General features: G+C 33.4%; 4 protein-coding genes across 4 annotated transcripts; all 4 read right to left on the minus strand.

Moving 5' to 3' along the window:
- Positions 1 to 8022: 8022 nt before the first annotated feature.
- Positions 8023 to 9062, minus strand: LOC122134734 (chemokine XC receptor 1-like). The gene has a single exon (XM_042711419.1). It carries the CDS (start codon positions 8866 to 8868, stop codon positions 8023 to 8025), a length of 846 nt encoding a protein of 281 aa, XP_042567353.1. The 5' UTR covers positions 8869 to 9062.
- A 2402-nt stretch (positions 9063 to 11464) lies between these two features.
- On the minus strand, positions 11465 to 12307 carry LOC122134735 (C-C chemokine receptor type 8-like). Its single transcript, XM_042711424.1, has one exon. It carries the CDS (start codon positions 12305 to 12307, stop codon positions 11465 to 11467), a length of 843 nt encoding a protein of 280 aa, XP_042567358.1.
- A 1511-nt stretch (positions 12308 to 13818) lies between these two features.
- Positions 13819 to 14827, minus strand: LOC122134781 (chemokine XC receptor 1-like). The gene has a single exon (XM_042711522.1). The coding sequence runs from the start codon at positions 14702 to 14704 to the stop codon at positions 13838 to 13840; it is 867 nt and encodes a 288-aa protein (XP_042567456.1). The 5' UTR covers positions 14705 to 14827; the 3' UTR covers positions 13819 to 13837.
- A 7255-nt stretch (positions 14828 to 22082) lies between these two features.
- On the minus strand, positions 22083 to 23928 carry LOC122134736 (chemokine XC receptor 1-like). The gene is made up of 2 exons (XM_042711425.1): positions 23103 to 23928; positions 22083 to 22210 (listed from the first exon to the last, which is right to left on the minus strand). Exons 1-2 carry the CDS (start codon positions 23926 to 23928, stop codon positions 22083 to 22085), a joined length of 954 nt encoding a protein of 317 aa, XP_042567359.1.
- Positions 23929 to 27599: the final 3671 nt, after the last annotated feature.

Here is a 27599-nt window from a genome sequence, read left to right on the forward strand (position 1 = left end):
GGTAATCCCCTGTACCGTAAATGGTTTTAAAAGTGTGTGATAAATATTGGAGAGGTTTGCTTGTTATTACTGTCGCAATAATATTTATTCTAAAGTAAACCCCCCCGTATTTTAAATGGTAATAGTATTGATAGAAATATTGGAGAGTTACTTGGTAATTACTGTCAACGCGAATGTTTATATAAAGTAAACTACCGTATTTAAATGGTAATAGTATTTAGAAATATTGGAGAATTACTTGTAATTACTGTCAAATAATGTTTATATTATAAAGTAAACTAACCGTATTCTTAAATGTATGTCACTAATCATAAGAAGTATTTAGAAATTTGGAGAGTTACTCCAGTGTAATTACTGTCAAATTGTGTTTATATAAAGTAAACTACCGTTACTGGATTTTAAAAACATGGTAATTGGTTAGATCAATTTAGAAATATTGGAGAGTTACTTGTATAATTATAGTGTCACAATACCATATGTTTAGATCGTATTAAGAAATAAACACGTAATTTTAAAATGGTAGTAAAGGTGACCCCCGTATTTAGTAATAGGTATTTATGGAGGAGAGTTACTTGTGTAATTACTGTCAAATAATGTTTATATAAGTAAACCCCCCGTATTTAAAAGGTTAATATGTATGTAGAAATATGGAGCCCCTGTAGCTTGTTATACCTGGTGTTATTACTGTCAAATAATGTTTATATGTCAAGTAAACCCCGAAACTGGTGATATTGTCAAGATTCTTGGTAAAAAAGTATGTAGAAAATATTTGATTAATGAAAAGTAAACTACCGTATGTTAACAAGGCTTGTTAGTAATAGTCAAATAATGTCACTGTGCATATAATAAAGCAAAACTATACATGACTAATCGGGGTAAAAATAGCAGAGGTTACTTTAAATTAAGTACTGTACATATTGTTATACAAGATACGTGGTTTTAGTTTTGTACAGGATAGAAACCATATACTTTAACAATATATGGAATTACTGATCTTACTAGATATGTCATAAAGAACGTTAAATTAGATGTAATTTATTAAAAGTATTTAGAAACTATGGCCGAGATTGCTTTCTATATCATAAAATTGTTTAAAAGTTTAATATCGATCAATATACTGGTATTGGGCTTTAAATTAACAGGTATCTGAAGGTAATTATACAACATTTTCTATGTGGCTGTTTTACATAGAAAAGTCTTTACTTTGACGAGGGAGTTCTTGTAGAAGGATTGGATTATCTTAAAAATATATCAAAAAATACTGTATTAATACAGAAGTCTTTGTTTTAATTATGTAATTTTAAGGTATTTCTGCAATATTTTTAAGTTTTTATACAGATTTATATACATTCGTTTGAACATTCAACCGAGATTTTTTTATGAGATTTTTTTTTTGTTCTTTCTACAGCAGGTTTGACTGTAAAAATACAGAAAATTGTTTACGGTAAATATCCGTTTTCAAAAAACAAATCATTTTTCTGTAAAATAATTTAAGGTTGTTTACTGTAATTTGACGGTAAGTGGTTGGCAACTTTGCTGCCAGACTTTTTACCGTTATTTTACGATTTTTTTTTTTACAGTGTGGAACATAAGAAATAATCATGGTCATAGTAGTTATTAGAATGAGACAAAATGCTCTTCTCTTCATGTGGTTTTCCTCCCCTCTCCTCTTTCTCCCTCTCTCTCCTGGTCCTGACTGCTTCAGAGCTCTGAGAACAGCCACAAGACAAAACAACTGGATGGAGAGGAAGATTACAAACTGAATCGAGTAGAACCACAAAAATATAATGGTTTGTAAGATTACAGTAAACATACAACACAAGCAAGAGCCAAGAGTGATTATCCAGACCACAGTGCAGCAGATCACTCTGTATCTGAGAGGTTTGTACTTCAGAAAGGTGAAAGGATGAACCACTGCCAGGTAACGCTCAACACAGATCAGACACTGAAACAGAGGACGACCAGCAATGCCTAGTCCTAATAAAAACCATGTTAATGTTTCGAGGTATGAAAACCAAAAACAGCTACGAACTATGCACACCAAACTATTCACACAGTTACCAATCTCTGAAAAAGAGAGATTGAGGCTGAAGAATCCTGATGCAACTCCACTTCCTGTTCCTGTGATGATGAGCCATATAACATAGGAGTGTATTGGAAAACCGAACAGTAAATTGATGCTGTACAGAAAAATGTCCAGTCTGTTCACTAACCAAAATGCTTGAGTCATGGAGTTTGTAGATGCTTCAGATGTGAAGTTTCACTGTAGAGGTTATTCATCTTCTCTGTGTCTGTCTTCTCAGTTCAAAAAACTGGAAGAAATATATGTAGAAAATAAAGCAGCTGTGATCAAGAGGAAGAGAAGTGAACTGGAAATTAGAATGTATGGAAAAAGTATAATATTTTCAAACATTGTGTAATTCCACACAATTCTAATAATTGGAACATTTCGATATTAAATATAAAGCATTAACAGGTCATTATAATACATACATCACAGTGAGTCATTCTGTACAACACAATACCCAAGCAACTAAATAACACAAGACAAATGCAAAACAATAAAAAAAAAAATAACAAATAATTATACTTGTAATTCTAAAAGAAGTGTTACTTACATAGTATACAAATTGATTATATTTCCTTTAAATGGCTTGCACAGTCTTTTTTTTACCAATTTTAAAATCTGTCTGGGAATCTGTCACATATAACAACAAGTAGATCTCAACAGTCGCGCCTGAAGACGTGAAATGTCCACAAATCTCTGCGCTGTTTTATTTTATAGCTGTCACAAGAATATATGTGCATGAACCAGAAATGAAAATACTTTTGTTTGACAAACATCAGTCTTCTTTATCCATCAGCAATGCCGGCAAATAAGCATTACATATAACCATAATCTGAATATTTTAAATATATTTCTGAAATTATAATTTCTGAAATTTTAATATGACAGGGGGAAAAAATAAACAGTTGTAGCTATTTTTATTGGTTTTACACAAATCACAAAGATTTATGTACCATTTGTCCAAACAAAACAAACAAAACTCTTGGAACATTTTTTATGTTTTATGGAGAGCAAAGACAGGACAGTTTTCCAGGCTGAAGAATCCTGATTCATTTCAATGCTGGTCATATGCTCTCCATATAACCATGTGTGTGACAAATAAAAAAAAAATCTTGAATAATACCAAGGCAAATGAATAACATAAGACAAATGCAATCCAATATTAAATGACATGAGAACACAAAATTATACTTTTAATTCAAATAAAGTAGTGTCTTTCCTTACATAGATTGTGTTTTGCTTGGAAATGCAAATGGCTTCTCACATTCTTTCCTTTCATTACATTTTTTCACAAATTTTAAAATCTATCACATACTGTACAACAAGTAAATTTCAACAATCACCTGAAGAGTGAATGTCCACAAATCACAAGAATATATGTGCATGAACCAGATATGAAAATATTATTTAGATATTAGTTATTTATACGTAAATCCGAACTTCAAAAATCGATAGCCTTGATGATTATGCAACTTAGTTCTAAATGGAAAATTGCACGTTGAACCGCATACACACTTCATTTACATAAAAGCAAGCAAATTTTCACTTGTATGGGACCATTTGTAACCATCATATGGGTTACTGTATATTGCATAGATAAAGCAAGGAAGACTAAGAAAAGTTTGTGGCTTCATTATTTCATAAATAATACCTATCCCTAGAAAAGAATACAAAATTGTGAGTTTTCATATTTGATCTCCTATTGTAATTTATATCAGACTTGGCTGACCTATCTTGACTTGACGTTTATCACCAAGCAACATTTGAACCTCATTTATTGTCTGGACATTAATTTCAATAATAAGACTGGAAAAAAGTTATATAATCTTTGTTCGACAAGCTAAAAACATCAGTCTTCTTAAACATTTATAACACTGGCCTATGCAGGTGCAACACATTTATAACCTCTGATGCAAATTTGTTAGACTGTCAGATCCACTGTAAGATTTATACAGTATCTGTGTGTTATTTCATTTTATGTTCAATTAAATAATCTATGTGGCAATCCTCTAAATAATTTAATATAATAAAAATAATTTAACTTAACAAATCCTTCTAGCATGTTAACCCAACCCTTACCCTTTGCAATGCATTACTTAACCACAATGAATTTGTTATATGAGACAACGACAATTAATCAAACTGAAAAGAGTGTGTCACCTGAAGAGTGAATGTTCAGTCTCTCTGATTTGACATAAAGCTCACTGCTGTTATATATAGTCACTTCACAGCTGTCACAAGCCAATGTGTGAATGATTTTGCTTTGTAAACATCACATATAGGACATCAGCTATGCAAATATTTAAGTGAAAATCAGGAGGTTAAAAGCAGAGCAGATCACTCTATATCTGAGAGGTTTGAACTTCAGAAAGGTTACAGGATGAACCATTGTCAGGTAACGCTCAACACTGATCAGACTCTGAAACAGAGGACGACCAGTGACTGCTAGTCCTATTAAAAACATTTTAATTTTGTGAGACTAAAAAAAAACAAAAAGAAAGTAAAAAAATCAAACTTTCCACACAGATACCAATCTCACAAATAGACAGATTCAGTTTGAAGAATACAGATGCAACTCCACTTTCTGTTCCTGTGACAATGAGCCATAAAACATGGGAGTGTATTGGAAGACCAACCAGGAAACTAAAACCACATACACACATTTCCAGAATGTCCACTAGTCCAAAAGAATGAGTTGTAGATGTTTCAGGTTGCAACAGTGATCTACTGGAAGAGAGAAGAGGATTTATTTCAAACAAAAAGCAGAAACAAATTAATATGTAACTTTTTCTTTAGGCTTCATCTCAGTTCCCAGTTGCACACAGCTCATATTTTAAATCCATATTATCAAACTTCTACAATATTACATTGCTTTCATGTCTAGGAAATGTTAGTTGACAATTATATAACACATATATAACAATCATCAATTCTACACAAAACTTACCAAAATGGCACCAAATTATTTAACTTTAAAATGATATATGATTCTATTCATTAATATAAAGCAAATGTAGTGTATTTCTTAGCCAGAAGTCATGAACAATTCAAATATTATAATTTTTTTTTTTTTTTTTTTACTATTTTTGTAGTGCCTCATGAAACAATACAATTTGGACTCATTTTAGCTAATTCATCTAACTCACCATATTAATAAATGGAAAACAAACAAAAAAATCAATCAAAAAGGACAAGCTTGTCACCTGAAGAGTGAATGTCAGGTATCAGTCTATGTGGGGTGTAAATGATAGTCTGTGCTGTTTTTGTAGTCTCACTTTATAGCTGTCACAAGGATAAATGTGCACAGCTTCATATACAATGTCACATAAAACAAAACATATGCAAACATATGCAACATTCATGGAATTCAAAATGATTGATGAGTGTTTATTCAAATGGATTAAAACATTTGAATACAAGTGAGAAACTGTGTGCATTTGTTTATGTGGACCAACTTAACTACAGAAATGAAATTATATATACTGTATAAAGCACATAACATTCAAAGACCTTCAGGTGTTTCTCATCTCAGCTACTGTGGTCTGTGTTCATATCAGTCTATCATCTTAATGTTGTAATCTTTTTTCATAAGATTCTTAAGTCAAAACCTAAAAAAAAAAAATAAAAAAAAATAAAAAAAATTGCACTGGTTGCACTGTTCCAGATTCCCCGTCAGCTGGCAGACCAAAGATTTTTGCTAGCGTTTGTTAATTCTGATTCATACATAATGCATGGTCAATGTAGAAGAGCCCTCCCTTTTTTTTTTAAATTTGTTCTCTCTGTTTTTGTTAAAAGTTAGGTAAAGTTCTTTGTATTTTTATTTTACTTATTTATTTATTGTTAGGGTGATTATATTGATTTATATTTAAAATTGATTTTGTTTGTTGTTTGGGGCCTTGGGTTTTTCTGAAGCTCAGTACCACTTTGAGACTGTTTCTCCTCATCTATTAAATACATTTACATAACAATATGTTCTACTGTTAATACAACTATTAATAAGTATATAAAAAGATTAGTTATTTGATTTTGTAATAAATTTATTAGCATGTCTTTTTAGGAACAGAGGCAGGATAGATTTCCAGTCAGGTGCAGATAAAAAAACAAGGTGAACAAAATCAGAATAAGATTCATAAGATTTATTGTATGTTTACACATGAGGAATTTGTTTTGGTGACAGAAGCTTCCATGGCACAAACATTGCAAGACACTGATAATAAAAAATCAAATAAGTATTGGAAATAATAATATACAAAAAAAAAATTTTTATATATATAATTATATATATATATATATATATATATATATTCAGAGCCATATGACTGACTGATAAAGCAACCAATCATGTTTAGGGGCGCGGTAATGTCTCCTCAATTACAGAGCGTTGGACGTAAATTGATGTATTTTAAAGATTCTGTGCTGCGAAATTTAAATATTTCACATAAAAATGAAAATCCAGCATTTTGTTGATCCTGCTAAGCGCTCATTGCCACAGTTGTAAACATGACAGCTTTCTTCTAACATGAAGGGGTTTTGTGTCACGGCACCTTTGTTTCCAGGTGCAATGTTAAAGAATGTGACACAAACGTCTCCAGGAAATCCTTTGTTAATCAACCAATCTGATGACGACTTCAAAACTCCCGAAGTGTTTCCAGTTTTGTGTGCCGTATACATCAGACATCCAGCCAATGGTCCATGGGCGTGTAATTCCACATAATTCCAAGTAATAGAAACATTCCAGAATTACATTCTAAGATTTATATGCAATGTTGTCATTCTGCACTACACCCAAATAACAATAACATGAGAGAAACACAGTCCAATATTCTATGACTTAAAAATATCATAATATTTCATTTATTTAAAATAATATTAAAAAAAGTGGTTCCATATAGAGAAGTATACTTACAACACTTCATTTACATTTATGCAGTAAATGACCATTTTTAAAACCATATAATGTCAGATAATGCCCTGAATACAACCAGGGAACAAAAAAAGACTGATAAAAAAAGACTTAATTATCTAATCAATAGTAAATTTCCTTGTCATATTTCACATTACGATTGAAATTGTTTACCAAGCAACATTTGAATAACATTTGTCAACTGACAATTAATATAAGACTGACAAATGTACTTGTGTTTGTATATATTGTTACATAATCTTATTTTGATATAAAATAAATAAATACATACATTTTTACAAACATAACATCACTCACTGTGGTAAGGGTTTTTGTTTTTGTATTTTTTTTTTTTTTTTTTTTTTACACTGTACAGTTGGGCAGTTATTAAAGGTGGCATGACCAGGTTGTAAGTTTAAAGGGGCAATTCATTTTTTTTTTTTTTCCACTTGGGTGGTAGTTGTTGGATAAGTGCTTTTTCTCCAGTAAAAAATGTATTATGTGTTTACTCACATCGCCTCTTAAATTAATATTTTTTCTTGGATTCATTTTTTACATGTCAAAAAATGCAATTTTATCAAACACTTTTACACATCACAAAACCACTTTCTGTTCTTATATATATATATATATATATATATATATATATATATATATATATATACATACATACTGTATATGTACTATAGCACTATATATATCCCTGTTGAAGAGAACTGTAATTTCATCAGTGTATTTGTGCATCTGTAGCTCTATATGTTTTATAATAATCAATAGAAAACACACCTATAGTTTTGATGCTAATATTTACTTTTAATAAATGCATTACAAGAAAAAAAAATGCAGTGCTTCATTTTGCTGTAAAGTTTAACTGTGGTTAAGATAAGCATGTGTTTAAATGGCTGTACTAACTGTTTTGAGAGCAATTACATTACTTTGGAGAAACGTGTCAAATCGATTGAGAAAAAATGTAAATGGAAAAAAGCACTGCTGCTATATACCTGTATAATGTTCTGTTATTTAACTTGTTAAGATGGAACAATTAAATGTTTTATGGAGAGCAAAAACAGAAGAGTTTACCAGTCCGATGCAGATAAAGAATAGGATGAACAAAACCAGCCAGCATATAACAAATAAAACCAAAAGAAAAAAGTTCCTCAGTAAACTGTTGAGTGTGAATGCAAGAGAATCCTGTTATAGTAAATGGAACATAAGAAATAATCATGGTCATAGTAGTTATTAGAATGAGACAAAATGCTCTTCTCTTCATGTGGTTTTCCTCCCCTCTCTTTCTCCCTCTCTCTCCTGGTCCTGACTGCTTCAGAGCTCTGAGAACAGCAACAAGACAAAACAACTGGATGGAGAGGAAGAGTACAAACTGAATCGAGTAGAACCACAAAAATATAATGGTTTGTAAGATTACAGTAAACATACAACCCAAGCAAGAGCCAAGAGTGATTATCCAGACCACAGTGCAGCAGATCACTCTATATCTGAGAGGTTTGTACTTCAGAAAGGTGACAGGATGAACCACTGCCAGGTAACGCTCAACACACATCAGACACTGAAACAGAGGACGACCAGCAATGCCTAGTCCTAATAAAAACCATGTTAATGTTTCGAGGTATGAAAACCAAAAACAGCTACGAACTATGCACACCAAACTATTCACACAGTTACCAATCTCTGAAAAAGAGAGATTGAGGCTGAAGAATCCTGATGCAACTCCACTTCCTGTTCCTGTGATGATGAGCCATATAACATAGGAGTGTATTGGAAAACCGAACAGTAAATTGATGCTGTACAGAAAAATGTCCAGTCTGTTCACTAACCAAAATGCTTGAGTCGTGGAGTTTGTAGATGCTTCAGATGTGAAGTTCACTGTAGAGTTATTCATCTTCTCTGTGTCTGTCTTCTCAGTTCAAAAAACTCAAGAAATATATGTAGAGAATAAAGCAGCTGTGATCAAGAGGAAGAGAAGTGAACTGGAAATTAGAATGTATGGAAAAAGTATAAATATTTTCAAACATTGTGTAATTCCACACAATTCTAATAATTGGAACATTTCGATATTAAATATAAAGCATTAACAGGTCATTATAATACATACATCACAGTGAGTCATTCTGTACAACACAATACCCAAGCAACTAAATAACACAAGACAAATGCAAACCAATATTAAATGAAATGAGAACACAAAATTATACTTGTAATTCTAAAAGAAGTGTTACTTACATAGTATACAAATTGATTATATTTCCTTTAAATGGCTTGCACAGTCTTTTTTTTACAAATTTTAAAATCTGTCACATATAACAAGTAGATCTCAACAGTCGCCTGAAGAGTGAATGTCCACAAATCTCTGCGCTGTTTTATTTCAAAGCTGTCACAAGAATATATGTGCATGAACCAGAAATGAAAATACTTTTGTCAAACATCAGTCTTCTTTATCCATCCGCAATGCCAGCAAATAAGCATTACATTTAACCATAATCTGAATATTTTAAATTTATTTCTGAAATTATAATTTCTGAAATTTTAATATGACAGGGAAAAAAAAATAAACAGTTGTAGCTATTTTTATTGGTTTTACACAAATCAAAAAGATTTATGTACATTTGTCCAAACAAAAACAAAACTCTTGGAAAAATTTTTATGTTTTATGTAGAGCAAAGACAGGACAGTTTTCCAGGCTGAAGAATCCTGATTCATTTCACTGCTGGTCATATGCTCTCCATATGTGTGACAAATAAAAAAAAATCTTGAATAATACCAAGGCAAATGAATAACATAAGACAAATGCAATCCAATATTAAATGACATGAGAACACAAAATTATACTTTTAATTCAAATAAAGTAGTGTCTTCCTTACATAGATTGTGTTTGCTTGGAAATGCAAATGGCTTTCACATTCTTACATTTTTCACAAATTTTAAAATCTATCACATACTGTACAACAAGTAAATTTCAACAATCACCTGAAGAGTGAATGTCCACAAATCACAAGAATATATGTGCATGAACCAGATATGAAAATATTATTTATATTAGTTATTTATACGTAAATCTGAACTTCAAAAATCGATAGCCTTATGAGTATGCAACTTAGTTCTAAATGGAAAATTGCACGTTGACCGCATACAACACTTCATTTACATAAAAGCAAGCAAATTTCACTTTATGGGACCATTTGTAACCATCATATGGGTTACTGTATATTGCATAGATAAAGCAAGGAAGACTAAGAAAAGTTTGTGGCTTCATTATTTCATAAATAATACCTATCCCTAGAAAAGAATACAAAATTGTGAGTTTTTCATATTTGATCTCCTATTGTAATTTCATCAGACTTGGCTGACTTATCTTGACTTGACGTTTATCACCAAGCAACATTTGAACCTCATTTATCGTCTGGACATTAATTTCAATAAGACTGGAAAAAAGTTATATAATCTTTGTTCGACAAGCTAAAAACATCAGTCTTCTTAAACATTTATAACACTGGCCTATGCAGGAGCAACACATTCATAACCTCTGATGCAAATTTGTTAGAATGTCAAATCCACTGTAAGACTTATACAGTATCTGTGTGTTATTTCATTTTATGTTCAATTAAATAATCTATCTAAATTAAAAAAAAAAGGTAATGCTGCATTTTCAATGACAACTCAATAACAACTTAATTTACCCAGAATAAAATTCACCTGAATGTAAAATGAGACAGTTGAGGATTTTATTCACAAGTAAATCAATGAGGTGGAGGAGCTCTCTAAATGAACTAAACACTAAATGACAGGTTAACATTCACATGTTTTGGTGCAATATATGTGCATGACTTCATCTGCAACAAATCACTGAAAACAACAGATATGCAAATATTTATTAAACTCAAAATTACTTTGAAAAATGCAGTCTTATATAAATAGTTCTTTATAGAAAATGATATGTTGAATGCTTACAACACTTTATTTACATTCATACAGTAAGTGACAATTTTGACAATCATATAATGATATAATCAGATAATGCTCTGAATACAATCACAGAAGACAAACAAGTGACTTGTTTATCTAATTTATAGTATTTCTCTTTGGTGAAGAACACACATTTTTGCTCTATAACCATGATTTCATATTTTGTTTTGTAATTTTATCAGGCATAGCTGCTTTATATTGACATGCGATTAAAATTGTTTACAAAGCAACATTTGAATAACATCTATAAAATGACAATTAACTTAAACTTGACAAAAAAAAAAGATTATTGTAATATAATCTTTAAAAAATAGACAGTCATCTTGCACAATCACCACCAATCTAAGACTATATAAACCAAACAGAGTTACTGTTGTTTCTCTCAATGACATATACTCACATTAACACGTTTTGAAGTCATAGAAGAACAGGAAAAGTTATTTGAAAGCTTATCAATTTTCCTGCCCAATATGTTTAAAATTATTCAGTAACTGAAATGGGAAAGACAAAATGTTTTATAGACGGCAAAGATAGGAGAGTTTTCCAACACGGTGCAGATAAAGAACAGGCTGAACAAAACCAGCCAGAGCAAAACAAATATAACCAAAGTAAAAAAGTTCCTTAAGATACTGTTGACTTAGAATGACAATGAATGCTGAAATAGAAAATGGTGCATAAATAATAATCATGGTCACAGTAGTTATTAGAATGAGATTAAATGCTCTTCTCTTTATGTGGTTTTCCTCCTCTCTCTTTTTTTCTTTCTCTCCTGGTCCTGACTGTTTCAGAGCTCTGAGAACAGTCACAAGACAAAACAACTGGATGGAGAGGAAGAGAAGGAACTGCAGTGAGAAGAACCACAGGTATACAATGTAGTGTGAGAATAGAGTAAATAGGCAACACGTGCAAGATACAAGAGTGATTAGCCAGGCCGCAGTGCAGCAGATCGCTCTGTATCTGAGAGGTTTGTACTTCAGAAAGGTTACAGGATGAACCACTGCCAGGTAACGCTCAACACACATCAGACACTGAAACAGAGGACGACCAGTGATACCTAGTCCTAATAAAAACCAAGTTAATGTCTTGAGATGTGAAAACCAAATGCAACTGTCAATTATAGAGAGCAAGCTATTCAGACAGTTACAAATCTCACAAATAGAAAGATTTAGGTTAAAAAACGTGACTCCACTTCCTGTTCCTGTGATGATGAGCCATAAAACATAGGAGTTTATAGGAAGACCAAACAGCAAACTAATGCTGTACAGAAGAATGTTCATTTTGTCCACTGTCCAAAAGGAATCAGTCGTGGAGTTTGTAGATGCTTCAGGTGTGGCGAAGTTCATTGTAGAATTATTCATCTTATTTGAGCTTCTCTTCTCTGTTCAAAAATTACATAAATTTACAAAAGTAAACTTAAATACAGTGAAAATGTAATTCAGATTGTATGAAACACGTTTTAAGGTCCTCAAACAGTGTGTAATTCAACAACTGTAAACAACAGAAAGTTTTAATATTGAATATCTAACATTTACAGGTCATTATTATACGTGTCACTTTTATACACCAAAGTGAGTCATTCTGTAGAGCACAATAGCTAAGCAACTGAATAACACAAGACAGATTCAATCAAATATCAAAAGACTTCTGAAGATAGACAACATATGACAAGCAGATGTCAACAGTCACCTGAAGATTTGTATAATTCTGTGCTGTAGACTGACTTCACAGTCACTAGTATATGTATGATGTATGAACCAGATATGAAAATATTAGAAGCAAATATGAGTGTATAGGAAGAACAGAAAACTAATGCTGTGCAAACAAATGTTCACTATTTCCACTGGACTGAGTTGTGGAGTATGTAAATGTTTCAGGTGAGGTCAATAAATGCAACTTGAATCTCTGTTGCTCTAGGATAAAGCTATACATCTGTTCTATGCAGTGATGCCGTGGGGTTCTCTGGGCCAGAGCTCATCTCAGATAGTCAAAAAGACAGTGGAAATGAGTACTGTGCTCGGATGAGTCCTCGTTTCAACTTGTTTTGGGGAAAAAATGGATGTCGAGTTCTCAGTCCCAAAGACCAAAGGCACCATCCTGAATTTCATCAGCGACAGATGCAAAAGCAAGCGTCTGTCATGGTGGGGGATTTTTTGGATTTTCTTTTTCTTTGTACTTTAGTCAATGAAATAAAGGTTAAAGAGAATGATCAAATAACAAAATTCAACTGAAATTAATCTGGAATTAAAATGCAGAATCAAAAGCATTCTAACTGATTTAATTTAGCTGCCACCCCAGTTCAACAAAACAGAATAGGTAAACTGGGCTAGAGTCAAGACTGAAAAATGTTCAACATGATGCTTTCTCTCTCAATCTCAGGTTCACACAGAATGCTCAAAACGGGTTAAATGCAGATTAGTATGTGCTGCTGAAGTTTTGCAAATTATATACTTCAAGAGTCCAACAAAAATAATATTTGATACTCTATTAGTAAAAACAATGTAGTGTTTACTCTTATAGCCTACGTTCATACAGAAAATATCAAGTTTCTATAGAGTCGTTTGTTACCTGAAGTGTAAATGCTGAGTCTCTGGATTTCTATAAATCTCTGTGGAGTGTTTTGTTTGTGACTGAATTCACAGCTGTCACATAAATATATGTGCATGACTTCATCTGATACACGTCACATAAAACATCAGATATGCAAATAAAGTAAAAACTGAATTTGAAAAAAAATCACATCTGAATAAACAAACATTTTCATGTAGACAATTATATGTTGAACATTTGCAATACTTAATTTACCTTCACACACAACCATTTTGACAATCATAATGTGATATAACACAGAGAATAAAAACAGGGAGGGGCAAGAAAAATGACTTGATTGTCTAATGAATCATACATCTGTTTAGAAGGATTTCCAACCAGGAAAATTTTCCAACCCGGTTCAGATAGAGTACAGGCTGAACAAAACAAGCCAGCACGTAACAAAAAAGGCCAAAAGAAAAAAGTTCCTGAAAATACTGTTCTGTCAGAATTAAATAGAATCCCAAGATAGTAAACGGAACATAAATAATAATAATGCTCACAGTAGTTATTGAAATAAGATGAAATGCTTTTCTCTTCATGTGGTTTTCCTCCTCTCTGTCTCTCATTCTCTCTCCTGGTCCTGACTGCTTCAGAGCTCTGAGAACAGCCACAAGACAAAACAACTGGATGGAGAAGAAGAGCAGGTACTGCAGTGAGAAGAACGCGTTATAAATATAATCTGAAAATATAGTACGCATGCAGCAGAAGCAGGAGCCAAGAGTGATTATCCAGACCACAGTGCAGCAGATCACTCTATATCTGAGAGGTCTGTACTTCAGAAAGGTTACAGGATGAACCACTGCCAGGTAACGCTCAACACACATCAGACACTGAAACAAAGGATGACCAGTGATGGCTAGTCCTGACAAAAACTCTGTTAATATTGTGAGGTATGAAAACCAAATAAATCGAACAAGTATACAAAACAAACTATTCAGACAGTTACCAATCTCACAAGCAGAGAGATTGAGGATGAAGAAATCTGATGCAACTCCACTTCCTGTTCCTGTGACAATGAGCCACATAACATAGGAGTGTGTAGGAAGACCAACCAGGAAATTGAAGCTGTACATACAAACTTCCAGACTTTCTATTAGCCTGATGAACTGAGTTGTGGAGTTTGTAGATGATTCAGGCGAGGTGAAGTTCATTGAAGAATTGTTCATCTCCTCTGTTTTTGTCGTCTCAGCTCAAAACCTCAAGAAATGTTTAAATAAATATAGCTGCTGTGATCAATAGAAAAAAAGAAGAGAACATTCAGACTATATTAAACAAACCAATGTTACTTTTCAAACAGTGTGCAATTCCACAAAATTCCAATATTAAATATTTAACATTTACAGCTAAGTCATTTTGTTGCAACTCACTTCACATCCAAATAACATAAAATAAATGTAATCCAATCAATTCATTCAATATATTCTATATAAGCCGTGTTTTATTTAAAAATAGAACCGTCTTACATTCTCATAGACTTTATCCAGTAAACATAACAAAAATGTTGAATATTAGTTAGCTGAAAGCATGAAACAATCAAAAGTTGATCACCTGAAGAGTGAATGTCCAGTTTCTATGGATTATACTGTATATAAATCTCAGTGCTGTGTTTTGTACACTGAATTTAGAGCTGTAAGTAATTAAGTAAAATTTATTTGTATAGCACATTTCACAGATAAAAATCACAAAGTGCTTCACAACAATAGGTAGAATCCACAACACTTATAAATACATTACAGCACATAATCAAAATAAACAAAAGTACACATAAGGCCACCCTACAGTCTAGTTAAAAGCCTCTTTAAAAAGAAGAGTTTTCAACTGGGTTTTAAAATTTTCCACCCAATCCAAGCAGCGTATGGAAGGAGGCAAAGCGTTCCACAACCGAGGTGCCACAACTTGAAACGAACGGTCCCCTCTAGTTTTAAAATGTGTAAGGGGGGCAACTAAAAATCTCTGGCCTGTTGATCTCAGACTACGTGAGGAGTATCAGGTCAGAGATGTATGGGGGCGCCTGTCCTTGTAAGGCTCTAAAAGTTAGAACCAAAATTTTAAAGTGCATTCTAAATTTCACTGGTAGCCAATGAAGAGAAGCTAAAATAGGAGTAATATGTACCCTTTTACTCGTGTGGGGTTTAAAAGCCTAGCAGCAGAATTTTGAACAGTCTGGAGACGACAAAGATCCTTCCTATTAAGGCAAATAAAAAGACTGTTACAATAGTCTAAACGAGACGAAATAAAAGCATGAATAATCAACTCGACCTTTGACACCAGGGCTCTGAATTGAAAGAAACAGTTTTTAATAAGTTGCTTCGAGTGTTTCTCCAGAGACATGGCCGCATCAAAAACAACACCTAAGCTCCTGAGACTCGGCTGAACAGACGAACCTAAGGCACCGATATGTTGTTTTATCTGAGGGATGCTCTGCTCAGGAGCAATGATTAAGGTTTCAGTCTTGGCTGAGTTCAGTATTAAAAAGTTATCGTTTAACCACTTCTTAATCTTACTCAAACAGTTGATTAAAGATGACAATTTATATAACTCAGTAGGCTTGAAAGAATAGTATAACTGAATGTCATCTGCATACAAGTGATAAGAGACATCCTGAAACTGACTAATTATCTGTCCTAGAGGAAGTATATACAGAAGGAAAAGAATCGGTCCCAGGACAGAACCCTGAGGAACACCACTCGACAAACCTACAGTATCTGACATAATCTGATATATAAAAACACTAAAACTTCTACCGGTAAGGTAAGATGAGAACCATTTTAAAACTGATCCCGATATCCCTAATAGATCCTGAAGTTTATCAAGCATAATATTGTGATCAATAGTGTCAAAGGCAGACTGTAAGGTCCAATAAAACTAACACTGTATGCTTCCAGAATCAGCTGACATCAAAATATCACTTGAGACCTTCACCAGTGCAGTTTTCGTTAGAATGTTTTTTACGAAACCCTGACTGATATTTGTCAAAATATCATTTATCTCTAAGAAAGTATTAAGCTGCTCTGCTACCACTTTCTCAAGAATCTTAGCCATAAAAGGGAGTTTAGATATAGGCCTATAATTTATGGGTTTCAATGGGTCTAAACTTGGCTTTTTAAAGAACAGGTTTCAACAATAGCATGTTTAAAAAAGTCAGGAACCACACCAGTTAAAAGAGAGGTATTGATCATTTCTACAACACAGGGGCCAATACTATCAAAACCTGCTTAAACAGCGAAGGCGGGAGAACATCACTATGGCCATAAAAGGGGTTCAACTTATCTAGCAGAGTGGTAACATCATGTAATGTCACTGAGTGTTTAAAGGAGAAACACGGATGGGAAAGAGCAAAAGGTGCAAGCCTTATGTGCAGGATGAGGTAAAATACTACTGCTCTGATATCCTTAATTTTCTCAACAAAGAAGTCAAGGAATACATTACTTTTTGGCAGAGAGAGCACAGCAATTGGAGAAACAGAAAAACAGATGGCGAAACAATAGAATTAATGGTATCAAACAAGATTTTGGAGTTTTTCTTATTAAAGGATATTAGCTGAGAGAAGTAGTTAGTTCTAGCACTTTTCAGGAGTTCATTTAAAGAAGTAGTTAATTCCCTGAGATAAAGCCTGTGAACTTCAAGTTTGGTTGTTTTCCATAAGCGCTCTATTTTCAGACATTTACTTCTATAGCTCTGAATAGATGCATTTATCCACGGGACAGGGTTTTTTAATAGAGACAGTGTTTGATTTCATAGGAGCCACTTCATCTAAAATTGCTAAACATTGGCTGTTAAAAAGACTCAGCATACACATTTACATCACTGCAACCCCTTAGCTGGCATGGATTAAACAAGTTAGCAAACTTCCCAGCACACATCCTGATTAATAACTCTCCTTTGAGCCTTAATTCTTAGAGGCGGGGGCAGGGGCGCTGCTAAGGATTTTGGGCCCCATGAAAAGAATCTTGACAGGGCCCCCAACACAGCTGAGAGTTTTTTCATATTAATTTACATAAAATCATGCGCTTTTATGGTATTTTGACTATCATTCTCATATATTTAAGTCAATCAACAATTGAACTCCATCCCATGTCCACACCCGTAATTTGTCCTCTGTAATACTGCACTACTTCAGTACTGTATAATGTATATACTGTGCATAGCTGTACATGTGTCATATGGTGTATTCATATATATTTATATTTGTATGAATGTACTGTACATATTTGTACTGTACACTGGCAATGACAATAAGTTAATCTAATCTAACCTAACATTTTTAACATGACAGTTGAAATGTAACGGAAACACTGAGCACTCTTAATACAATGAAATGTATTTATATTTATACCCGCAACATTTAAACTTATGGTAATTATCTTTAACACTAGAATGAACAAGGCATCATTTTGACCGTTTTGAAATTTGCATAGTCACTAACTTTGTCTAAATACAATCACAAAGCCTGCTGCTCCCTGACTTTTCCTAAAACTAAATGAATTTTCATTAAAACTAGTTTAAAAAATATTTATTGTGTGAATAAAAACAGAAATATAATCATTTCTACCCTATAACGTCCACAGGCAGTCATTTTGCACTGTTTAAATTGAGTTTTGGCCGACGGTCTGGATCCAGATAATGTGAAAGTATTATGTGAAGATAGTTGGCAGAGATGAATCATGCCTGTATTTGACAATATAGGGGAGATTGTTGTAGTAATACACACTCCACATCATCTTCAAGAGATGCACTGAAACCTCACAAAACAGCTGAAAGTAGTTTTGTAAACAGTAACGACTGGAACAGAGGATTTTTATCATCAGAACCGATTCATGAAGTTAGACTGCTTGCAAAGACAGGTGGCAACAGCGTGGACCGCAGCAGGGTGATGAAAGTGGGCGCCGCCTCGTACAAAGATGCCGACACCGGCTTCATGTGAGGCAAAGCCGGGACCCGCTGCACCCTGCTCTATCTAAACGTGCTAACTTATCGAAAAAATGCTACATGTAGAGACCTAGGGACTCATGTACAAAGCGTGGCGTACGCACAGAAAAGTGCCGTAGGTACGATCATTGTCACGGGCGGTCCACTAACAATTTAGGCCTACTTACAAACCCACCTTTTGTTGTGAAATATTCGGTAACATACTGTCGACCCTTTGCCTCTTTCACTTCTCTTATTTTTTTCTCTTTCCGTTTTTGACTTCCAGATTTTGAGGCATTTTCACATCCTCTGTCAAGTTGAATCTGCCGGCCGCTATAAGTTGAAGTCAAGCTGTTTGTGTTGCCTTGGTTACTGGATACAATTTGGGCGGACTGAACCATTTTTTATGTAATATATAGAGGGGGATGTGAGGGGCCCACGGACGTTTGTGTTTCCTAAACAAATATTTTTTTTTGACACCAGGAAACAGCAAATAGAATAATTTAAAGTTAAAATTTTTTACTATCAAATATTTTTTTTTAGCACCACAATTTTATTGGGGGCTTCTCTGTGGACCCCCTCTTAGTCATGGGCCCCGAGAATAGTCATCGTTTACCCCCCCCCGCCCCCCCCCCACAGCGCCCCCAGGGCCCGAGGCGGGGGGTCCCGAGGAAATTCAGGTTAAAGAAAACACAACTATGATCACTCACATGTACATCCTCCACACACACATTTACTATCTCAAGACCTAATGAGAAAACAAGGTCTAGGGTGTGCCCCTTTAAGTGTGTAGGTCCTGAGACATGTTGCGTAAAATTAAAAGAGTCAGTAATGGATAGGAGACCTGTAGCTGCAATACATGACATATCATCAATATGAAGATTAAAATCTCCAATAATTAAAACTTTCTCCAGCTTGATCATAGAGGTTAAAAAATCAGTAAAATCAGTGAGGAAGATACCTGCAGGACCAGGAGGGCGGTAAATTAACACACAATAAAATATGTTAACAGAACCAACCTTAATCATCTGCTACAAGAATATATGTGAATGACTTCATCTGCTACACTAAACATCACATAAAACATGCTCAATCGTACATGCTCATAAACCTTATACAATACATGATATTCACAGCAAAATGGAATATTAATGAGTTGAAAGCAAGGAATTATTAGCGTTTGTCACCTGAAAAGTGAATGCCCAGTCTCTCTGGATGCATATGCATTTCTGTGCTGTGTTTTGTACACTGACTTAAGAATATATGTGGATGACTTCATCTGCTACACATTACATAAAACATTAGATATGCAAATATTTATGACATTATTTGTATAAACAAGAATTTAAAAAAAAATAATTTTAGTTTGATGTGGAAGCTGCAACCTGTTAACACTGGACAGACTGAAAATAATTACTGTTGTTACAAATCTTGTTAAAAAAATAAATAAAAAATTGGTTGATTGGGAAACCAGTAAGGAATGGATTTGTGAATCAATCAATCACATTCCTGAACTGGGATAAAACCTCACCACAGTCCCATTCATGTTTCAGAAAATATTGAACTCGCTTTTAGTGCCACACAGTAAAGCTCACACTGGAACATCTGCAAAACATTTAAGAAGCAACAGAACAGTCATAAAAGTTTGAACTTATACAACACTTCATTTACAATAAAACTACAATTTCTCAGCCTCTTACGTGATGTAATGAAAGGAGATAACAATGTGTTCAAATTGTATGTATTTTATAATTTCATCTGATACTTCTCTTTAGAAGAATATAAAATTGTGTGTATGTATTTTATAATTTCATCTGATTGCCTTCAATTAAATATGATCTTGACATACTTGTTCACCTAACAATATTTAACATTTATCAACTGACCCTTAACTTCAATAGGCTCAAAAAAAAGAAAGAAAGAAAGAAAAAAATAGAATAAAAAAAACTAAAACAAAACCACACCCCCTTCCCCTGATAATAAAAAACAAAAATGTCTATGGAGTGTGTAGGAAGATCAGCCAGGAAATTGATGCTGTGCATTTACATTTCCACCCAAATGCTAGTCACTTCACATCCAAATAACATTAAAGAAATGCAATCCAATATTAAATTAATTCAGAACATGAAATGGCTCTACGAATTCAAATAAAGTACATAGTCTATATCAGCATTAACATTTTATTCAGTTTCTGTTATATTTTCCTCAACCTTTACATATTTTTTTACCATATTTTTAAATTCAAACCTGTTTTATTTAAAAATAGAACCCTCTTAATACATTCTCATAGACATTATACAATAAACACAACAAAATGTTGAATATTACTAACCGGAAAGCAAGAAAATGAATAAAAATCACCTAAAGATTGAATGCCCAGTTTTTGGATATATAAATCTCAGTGTTTTGTAGACTGAAATCACAGCTGCCACTAGAATGTATGTGAATGACTTCATCTGCCACACTTTAAATCACATAAAACATCAGATATGCTATATTATATAGCATATATAATTGACATTTATTTATTGAAGAGGAATAACCCCTTGAGATGAACCATCTCGTTTTCGAGGGGGTCCTTGAGTCCAGGTACAGAAATTGACATTGACCTTACAGCGGCAGTTAAACAAAGGGGGAAAAAAGAGAGAGAGAAAAAAAAAACAAAAAAAACAACTTACTTTAAGATAATGGTAAATGCAGAAATATATAATACATAATTCATACAAACAAGACATTCACTCATACAAGACTCTGACTCACACTCAAACATAAAAAGACAAATACAAAAAATATATACACATAACAAACACAAACCACATCACACACCATCAAGACGTAAGCACACATAAATGTAAGGGATTAATGCACCATACTAAAAATAGGTTTCATTTAGTCCCGTTTAAGGGTAACAACTCAGCGGTAACCACTGTAGAGCAGCAGTGAAGTGAAAGTCAATGATTTTATGTGACAATTTTCCCAGTCTCTCTGGATGTATATACATTTCTGTGCTGTGTTTTTAATACTGAGTTTGAAGCTGTCATAAGAATATACATTTCTGTGCTGTGTTTTTAATACTGAGTTTGAAGCTGTCATAAGAATATATGTGCATGACTTCATTCACTTCACATAAAACATCAGCCATGCAAATATTTATGAAAATACATGATCTGTATAAACAGGAATAAAAGAAAAAGCATTTAAGTTCAATGTGGAAGCTGCAACCTGGTCTCACTGGACAAACTAAAAATCGAAAACTATTTTAAATCACAAAAAAAAAAAAATTAAAACCATTGATAACTGTAATAAGAATAATAATAAAAAAATCAATCAATCAATTACTGTCGGGAAGCCATTGACTTACTTTTCTTTTCTGAATTGGCTTAATACACCACCACAGTCCCGTTCAACTCACTTAGTGCCACTCAGCGAGCATTTACAAAAAAAACTACCAAAAATAAAACCACATTTTCTCAGCCCAAATAGAATAAAAACACTATGCTCTTTGATATAAATGAAAGGGTCAATTTATTTATACAGCCGTAATTTAAAAACCGTAATTTAAAAACAGGAAGGGAGAGCTCCAATCTGATGTCCTGAGGTATGCTGTTCCATAATCTATTACTATTAGGGAGAGCTCTATCTGCTGTCCAGCTGTTCCATAGGGAGTTTATCAGAAAGGCACGATCCCCCTGAAACTTCAAGCGAGAGCGAGGTATATGAGGAGTTTATCAGAGGATCTGAGAGTTTGAGGAGATTGTTGGTAGCTGAGAAGTTCAGACAGATATGATGGTGAGACACCATTTAATGCTTTAAAAACAAATAATAAAATCTTAAAATGGGTCCTTCATTGCACCGATAACCAGTGAAAAAACGCTAAAATACCTTCCAAACTCCTACCTCTATCCAATAACAATTCAACAAAATTCTAACAAATAAATAAAAACTAAAAAAAAAAGTGACGTTTTTGTGTTGGAGTGTTGTTATGAACTACAGCAGTACTGCTTTATATCATTATCCAAATGAAAAATCCATCAAAATAATAAAATAGTAAATCAAAATACATTAAACTGGCTCTTACTGACTAATCCATTATGAAGAGGAAACTGTTTAATTGCATTATAATCAGAAAGAGCTAGCATTGTATGAATCAAACTCACTGAGACTGCCGACAGTTGCTTTTCCATAGTCATTTTATTATATTCATGTGTGTGTTTACAGACAAATCATATATAACAGTGAAATCGCATCATACTTTATCTGTCTTGTCTTGTCTGCATTCAAGAGGGATCGATTTTCAAGATCAATTTGATAGAAATTGGTAAGAGAAAAAGAAAAAGAAAACACAATTTAGTAATTTAGGATTTAATTTAAATTAACATTTTTAATAATCACATCAGAAAAACACACAAAACAAATCTAATCTTTATGGGGAAAAAAGAACAAACAAATGTACAGCTATTAGTCAGTTTGTGGTTGTGTAGCTAAACAAACAGTGAATGACAGAGCGACACAATATGATCTAAGCCACTTTACACTGTAAATACAGCACAGGAGCTACATGTGAAGCTTCATTGAATATATTAACATGTTCTGGTGTCATTAATTATTTAAAAAAAAAGAAAAAAGAAAAAAAGATTGCTTTATTAATGTAAAAACAGGAGAGTTTTCCAACCCGGTTCAGATAAAGAACAGGCTGAACAAAACCAGCCAGTATATAACAAAAGAAAGCAACAGTAAAAGGTTCCTGAAAATAACCTTGAGTCAGAATGGAATGGAATCCTGTGACAGTATATGGCACATATATGATAATCATGCTCACAGTAGTTATCAGAATCAGATAAAATGCTCTGCTCTTCGTGTGGTTGTTCTCCTCTCTCTTTCTCCCTCTCTCTCCTGGTCCTGGCTGCTTCAGAGCTCTGAGAACAGCCACAAGACAAAACAACTGGATGCAGAGGAAGAGGAGGAACTGTAGTGAGAAGCAGCATACATAAATATAGAAGTTACATGAGACCAAAGTAAACAAGCAGCACAAGCAGGAGCCAAGAGTGAACATCCAGACCACAGTAGAGCAGATCACTCTGTATCTGAGAGGTTTGAACTTCAGAAAGGTTACAGGATGAACCACTGCCAGGTAACGCTCAACACAGATCAGACACTGAAACAGAGGAAGCCCAGTGATGCCTAGTCCAAATAAAAAATATTTGAATGTTTTGATACTTGAAAACCAGCGATCAAGTACATGGAGAAAAATGTTCAGAGTACTGGCCAGCTCACAAACAGAGATATTAAGGATGAAGAATTCTGATGCAACTCCACTTCCTGTTCCTGTGATGATGAGCCATATCACATAGAAGTGTGTAGGAAAACCAAACAGGAAATTGAAGCTGTGCAGACAAAGATCCAAAATTTTTAACAGCCCAATGTGTTGAGTTGTGGAGAATGTAGAAGATTCAGGTATGAATTTATCTGTACAGTTATTCATCTCGTTTCTGTTTGTCTCTCGGCTCAAAATCTCACAGAAAATGTAGGCATTCTTTCAAAAAAAAAAAAAAAAGTTACCAATACATGAACCTAAATTTGCATGTAATTTCAAAGCTATTATGAAAGATTTTACAGTATGATTTGTATATCTCCAAAAATTCCCAAATACTTCTATTCATGTATTTTTGGAGAAACGTGTTTTACCAATAAATAAATAAATAAAATAATAATAATAATTAATTTAAAGTCTCTGGAAATATATAGTGCATAAATAAAATTTGGCGTCCTACATTCTCAAAAAAACAAAACATAACAAAAAAAGGCACAAAGGCTGTCACTGGTGCAGTACCTTTTCAAATGGTACACTTTTGTACCATATTTACCCCTATAAATGAGGCATATTAGTACCTAAAATATAAATATTAGTACCTTTTGAAAGATTCTTGAATCTCTTGAACATACATATTGGTACCTTTTGAAAGATTACCACCCCATTGACAGTTTTTATATCTTCATGGTCTGCATATAAAATGCTGGCATTTGCAAAGTATCTGATTTCATCAAAAGGCATAGCTGCTGTCCTATTTTAACAGAACAGAATAGCTTTTCAAACCAATTTTAGAACTGCTTATGATGAACACAGCATAAAATGCTCAAGATGATACTCATCTCAAGCACAAACAGTCTCAAAATATGTTGAATGAAGTTGAATACAGTATAGTTTAGCAAACCGGTCAATCTCAGGAACAAGTTCCATCATATCTTTTTGACTTTCATATATTCTTGTTTTATCATTATTAAATTAACAAACTTCACATAATTCAGACTGTGTGAAAAGAAGTCAAAGATACAAGATTTAAAGGTACATTCTAAATGTACTATTCTATGATACACTTCTAAAAGCCCCAAATCTAGTATCTAGTGCCTACATTCATATAAATCTCATAATCTATTGAATTAGCGAATAAGTGGAGTTTTATCACCTGAAGAGTGAATGTCCAGTCGCTCTGATTGTGTATAAATCTGTGTTGTTTTGTAGACCTCACAACTGTCACAAGCATATTTATGTGCACGAGTTAATCTGCCTCATAGCATAAATCATCACACATTCAAATATATTAATTAAACATAAGGTTCAAAAAGACAGTCATATATCTTACTAAACATTTGAATGAAGTAATACTGACTGACTTGAATTTAAAATCGAACACCAATGCCAACAACAACAACAGTATATGAAAAAGCTAACAGCAGGTCAATGACTATCATACAATAATAAAAAAAAAATCAAACAAAATCAAAAATCATCAGAAACAATCAAATGTACAACTGTAAGAAAGACTGGCAGCAAACTAAATCCAAGTTTATGTGGAACAATCAAATGTACAACTGTAAGTTTGTTTGTGATGATGGATCTCTTTAAATAAACATGCAGAGAGTCACACAAACACATTCTATCATATATTTAATGATCGATCTGAAAAGGGAAGGTTTGCTTTCCCCATATACATGATGAAATTATGTTATGGATTTTTTTTACTTTCTTAATTTTTTTTTACATATTTACATCAAAATTGAAAATATGGATATTTTTTACATATTTAGTGATAAAAATCACTGTTATGGTAAAAAAAAATCTACAGGATTTTTTTTTACATGTTTAGTGATAAAAATCACTGTTATGGTCCCAAATAGTCTAGGGGAGCATTGCAACAGAAATATATGGTTGGTGGTGAATGAATGTACAACAGCAGAGAAAACCAAATCTCCAGGCCCAGAATGACTACAATAACCCAAACAACCATGATATATTGCAATAAAAGGGAGACAAAAAGTACAACAACAAAAAGAAGAATGTCTTTTGAGCCACTATCAAAATAAAATTTTAGTTATATTATGATATTAAGCAGACAGTATACTAATTCTCAATGCTAGTTGACATGTAGTTGCAAAGTTATTTGATAAAGTGTTACCCAAAACCTTATGAATCTGGATGTAACAACCACAAACAAATAAAATCTATGAGCAACAACCACATCTAATGAGTACACAGAATGGAGTTAAAGTGCCTGTAAGAAGTCTTTGAGGTGGTTTAGTAAGATCCAAAACCTAAACAACTTTATGATTTATGGAAAGTGAAGACAGGAGAGTTTACCAACCCGGTTCAGAAAAAGAACAGGGTGAACAAAAGCAGCCAAAATAAAACAAAATAATCCAACAATGAAAAGTTCCGGAATATACTTTTGACTTAGAATGAAAAACGACCCTGAGACGGTAAGTGGCACATAGAGAACAAACATGTTCACAGTAGTTATCAGAATGATATAAAACGCTCTTTTCTTCATGTGGTTTTCCTCATTTCTCTCTCTCCTTCTCTCTCCAGGTCCTGACTGCTTCAGAGCTCTGAGAACAGCCACACAGCAGAACACCTGGATGGAGAAGAAGACGAGAAACTGCAGCGAGAAGAAACATGAATAAAAATAAAACAAGTCTAAAGTAAACATGCAGAATAAACAGGAGCCAAAAGTGATTATCCAGACTACAGTGCAGCAGATCAATCTATATCTGAGAGGTTTGTACTTCAGAAAGGTGACAGGATGAACCACTGCCAGGTAACGCTCAACACAGATCAGAGACTGAAACAGAGGACGACCAGTGATGCCTAGACCTATTAAACACTCAGTTATTGTCTTGAGAATTGGATAATAATCAAATAGAGAGAGCAAAGAATTCAGAGAGTTACAAATCTCACAAACAGAGAGATTGAGGTTGAAGAACTCTGATGTAATTCTACTTCCTGTTCCGGTGATGATGAGCCATAAAACATAAGAGTGTGTAGGAAGACCAAACAGAAAATTGAAAATGTCTAGAATGTTTATTAGCCCCAAGTAAAGAGTTGTGGAGTTTGTAGATGCTCCAAATGTGGTGTCGTTCACTGTAGAGTTATCCATCTCCTTAACTGCACCTTCAGCTCAAAAGATCACCGAAAATGTAAAAGTTCTATGAAATAAAATGGAGAGGATAAGGCTGGAGATTCACAGTAGTTTAAATGAATAGTTCAACCAAAAAAAAAAAAAAAAACTCTATCATCATTTACTCACCCTAATGACATTCCAAACATGTATGACTGCCTTTTTTCTGTGGAACAAAATAAATTTTGATAAATGTCTTTGTGTTTTATTTTTTCATATAATGAAAGTCAAACAGGTCTGTGTGGTTTGGACTCCAACATTCTTCAAAATGTCTATATTTTGTGTTTCAAAGAAGAATATAATATATAATATAATATAATAAAACATCATTTTCATTTTTGGTTGAATAATCCCTTTAAACATAATGATGATGATGATGCTTATGATGATTTATGATTTACACTTTTATACCCATATTTTAAACACAGCAGATCACTCTATATCTGAGAGGTTTGAACTTCAGAAAGTTTACAGGATGAACCACTGCCAGGTAACGCTCAACACAGATCAGACACTGAAACAGAGGACGACCAGTGATGCAGAGTCCTTAAAAAACCAAGTTAATTCCAAGAGTCTTAAAAGCCAAAGATAATCAGTACATACTAAACAGAACAAGGAATTCAGGCAGTAAACAATCTCACAAACACATTGATCTTTTGATGATGAGCAATAAAACATAAGAGTTTATCAAGAGACCAAA

The sequence above is a fragment of the Cyprinus carpio genome, chromosome A21 (genome assembly GCF_018340385.1).
Source record: "Cyprinus carpio isolate SPL01 chromosome A21, ASM1834038v1, whole genome shotgun sequence".
Lineage (NCBI taxonomy): Eukaryota > Metazoa > Chordata > Actinopteri > Cypriniformes > Cyprinidae > Cyprinus > Cyprinus carpio.

Excerpts from the sequence above, each read along its gene's own strand:
- LOC122134734 (XM_042711419.1), bottom strand. The coding sequence starts at position 8,868 with ATGAATAACTCTACAGTGAACTTCACATCTGAAGCATCTACAAACTCC.
- LOC122134735 (XM_042711424.1), bottom strand. The coding sequence starts at position 12,307 with ATGAATAATTCTACAATGAACTTCGCCACACCTGAAGCATCTACAAAC.
- LOC122134781 (XM_042711522.1), bottom strand. The coding sequence starts at position 14,704 with ATGAACAATTCTTCAATGAACTTCACCTCGCCTGAATCATCTACAAAC.
- LOC122134736 (XM_042711425.1), bottom strand. The coding sequence starts at position 23,928 with ATGAATAACTGTACAGATAAATTCATACCTGAATCTTCTACATTCTCC. Across the intron at positions 22,211-23,102 it reads CCGGGTTGGAAAACTCTCCT|CTACCAACAATCTCCTCAAA; the intron begins GTTTTTACATTA and ends TGAACTTCTCAG.